This window comes from Belonocnema kinseyi, chromosome 4, assembly GCF_010883055.1.
Source record: "Belonocnema kinseyi isolate 2016_QV_RU_SX_M_011 chromosome 4, B_treatae_v1, whole genome shotgun sequence".
NCBI lineage: Eukaryota > Metazoa > Arthropoda > Insecta > Hymenoptera > Cynipidae > Belonocnema > Belonocnema kinseyi.
In genome coordinates, this window is record NC_046660.1 from 25,368,459 (window position 1) to 25,370,204 (window position 1,746).

Below are 1,746 nucleotides of genomic sequence, written 5' to 3' on the forward strand. Positions count from 1 at the left end.
AGGAATGGAAGATAAAGGAAGCTGGCAAGAAAATGTGGTTAAGATTCTAGGCGAAGATGGAGTAGGAGAAGAATGGATGAAGGAGTTAGAGGGTGCTAGGGGGAGCGAATGAGGGAGAATGAAAGAATGTATATATAGAAAGGATAAGATTGTAAAAAATATATAGATGTAAACGGAAAGATTGTAAGGAATGGAAGTCATGTAAACCCTTAGGGGACACATTATGAATAAAGAAGAACTAAAAAGATTAACTTTCTACCAAAAATAACGAATTTTAAACAAAAAACATGAGTTTTCTACCAAATAGATGAATTTCCAGGTGAGAATTTAAATTTTTTAATTTAAAAAATCTAAATTATCAATAAAAAATCGAATACATACATTTTCAGTTTTTAAAAAACAAATAAATTTCAACAAAATTACATTTTCAAACAAAGTGGTACATTTTCAACTAAAATTATGAATCTTCAACTGAAATGGATGAATTTTCAATTAAAAATTTTAATTTTCGACTAAAATTATAACTTTTCAACCACAAAGATAAATTTTCAAATAAGAAAATTAATTTTCTATAAGAAATAGATTTTTCGACAGAACACATGAATTATCAGGCAAATTCGTCATAATTTTAGACTAAAAAAGAAAAATTTTTTACCAAAAATTGAATAGTTAAATTCTTCAGTTAAAAAAAGAAACACATTTTCAAAAAGGAATGAATTTTCAACCAAAAAATTAAATTTTCGAGTAAAATGATGCAGTTGAATTTTCAATGACAAAAAAAAAATAATTTTGCAAAAAATAATTACTAATAATCAACTGAAATAATTAAATTTTTAGTGAAAAAAAATTTTTAATGAAAAAAAAAACAAATTTTCAAGAAAAATAGTTAAAGTTTGCATTAAAAAAATTGATTTTCTGTCAAGGAAACAACGAATTTTTAATCAAAGAGACGAATTTTCGATAAAAATGATGAATTTTCAAAAAAAAAAGAAATTAATTTTTAACAAAAAAGTAAAAAAAAATGTATCAGTTGATTTTCCATAAAAAAATTAAATTTGTAATCAAAAACAGTTGAATTAAACAAAAAAAAAATTTTCAACATGAGTTGAATTTTCAACTAAAAAATATTTTTCAGTCAAGAGAGCAAAAATTAAAAAAAAAAACTGTTGAATTTTCAAGCCAAGGGATGAATTTTCATCGAAGAAGATTATTTTTCTACCAAACAAAAAACGAATTTTCAACTAAAAACGATCGAATTTTTAAACAAAAATAAAATATTTAAATTTTCATTCAAAGAAATGACTTTTAAACCAGAAAAAATTCAGTTTAATATTGCAATTTAACAAAATTGTGTACGAAAAAATTAAATAAATTAAATTCAAAAACAATCAAAATTAAAACTCCTCTTTGTCCAAAATTCAAAATAAACGACAAAAATTTTAACAACATTTTAACGTGTTATCTAAATTTAAAAATTAAATTTTTTCTTAATTTCCCAGAATTTCGCACTAGTATTAGAATAATTTTATTCAAAAAATTTTTAAAAATCCTGATAATCCTTACTCAGTGAGGAAAGGATCTTCCAATAATTCTGCAGCGTTTGCTCGAACGTCTGGATTCGGTTCGAAACAACGGAGAATAAAACTCTTTGCCCTCTCGGACAATTCTGAAGGAATTTCCGGATGAATTTTGTAGTAGCCAACCTAGAAAAATGAGTTTAAATATAAAAATAAAATATATAATAAA

The 1,746-nt window shown here is 23.7% G+C and overlaps 1 protein-coding gene across 2 annotated transcripts in view; it reads right to left on the minus strand.

Moving 5' to 3' along the window:
• LOC117171547 (mitogen-activated protein kinase kinase kinase 15) overlaps positions 1 to 1,746 on the minus strand; it is a 154,429-nt gene that overhangs the window by 88,533 nt on the left and 64,150 nt on the right. For both annotated transcript variants that reach the window (XM_033358966.1, XM_033358965.1), the window contains exon 14: positions 1,564 to 1,703. In XM_033358966.1, coding sequence (XP_033214857.1) covers positions 1,564 to 1,703 — 140 coding nt within the window. The remainder of the gene's footprint in view (positions 1 to 1,563; positions 1,704 to 1,746) is intronic.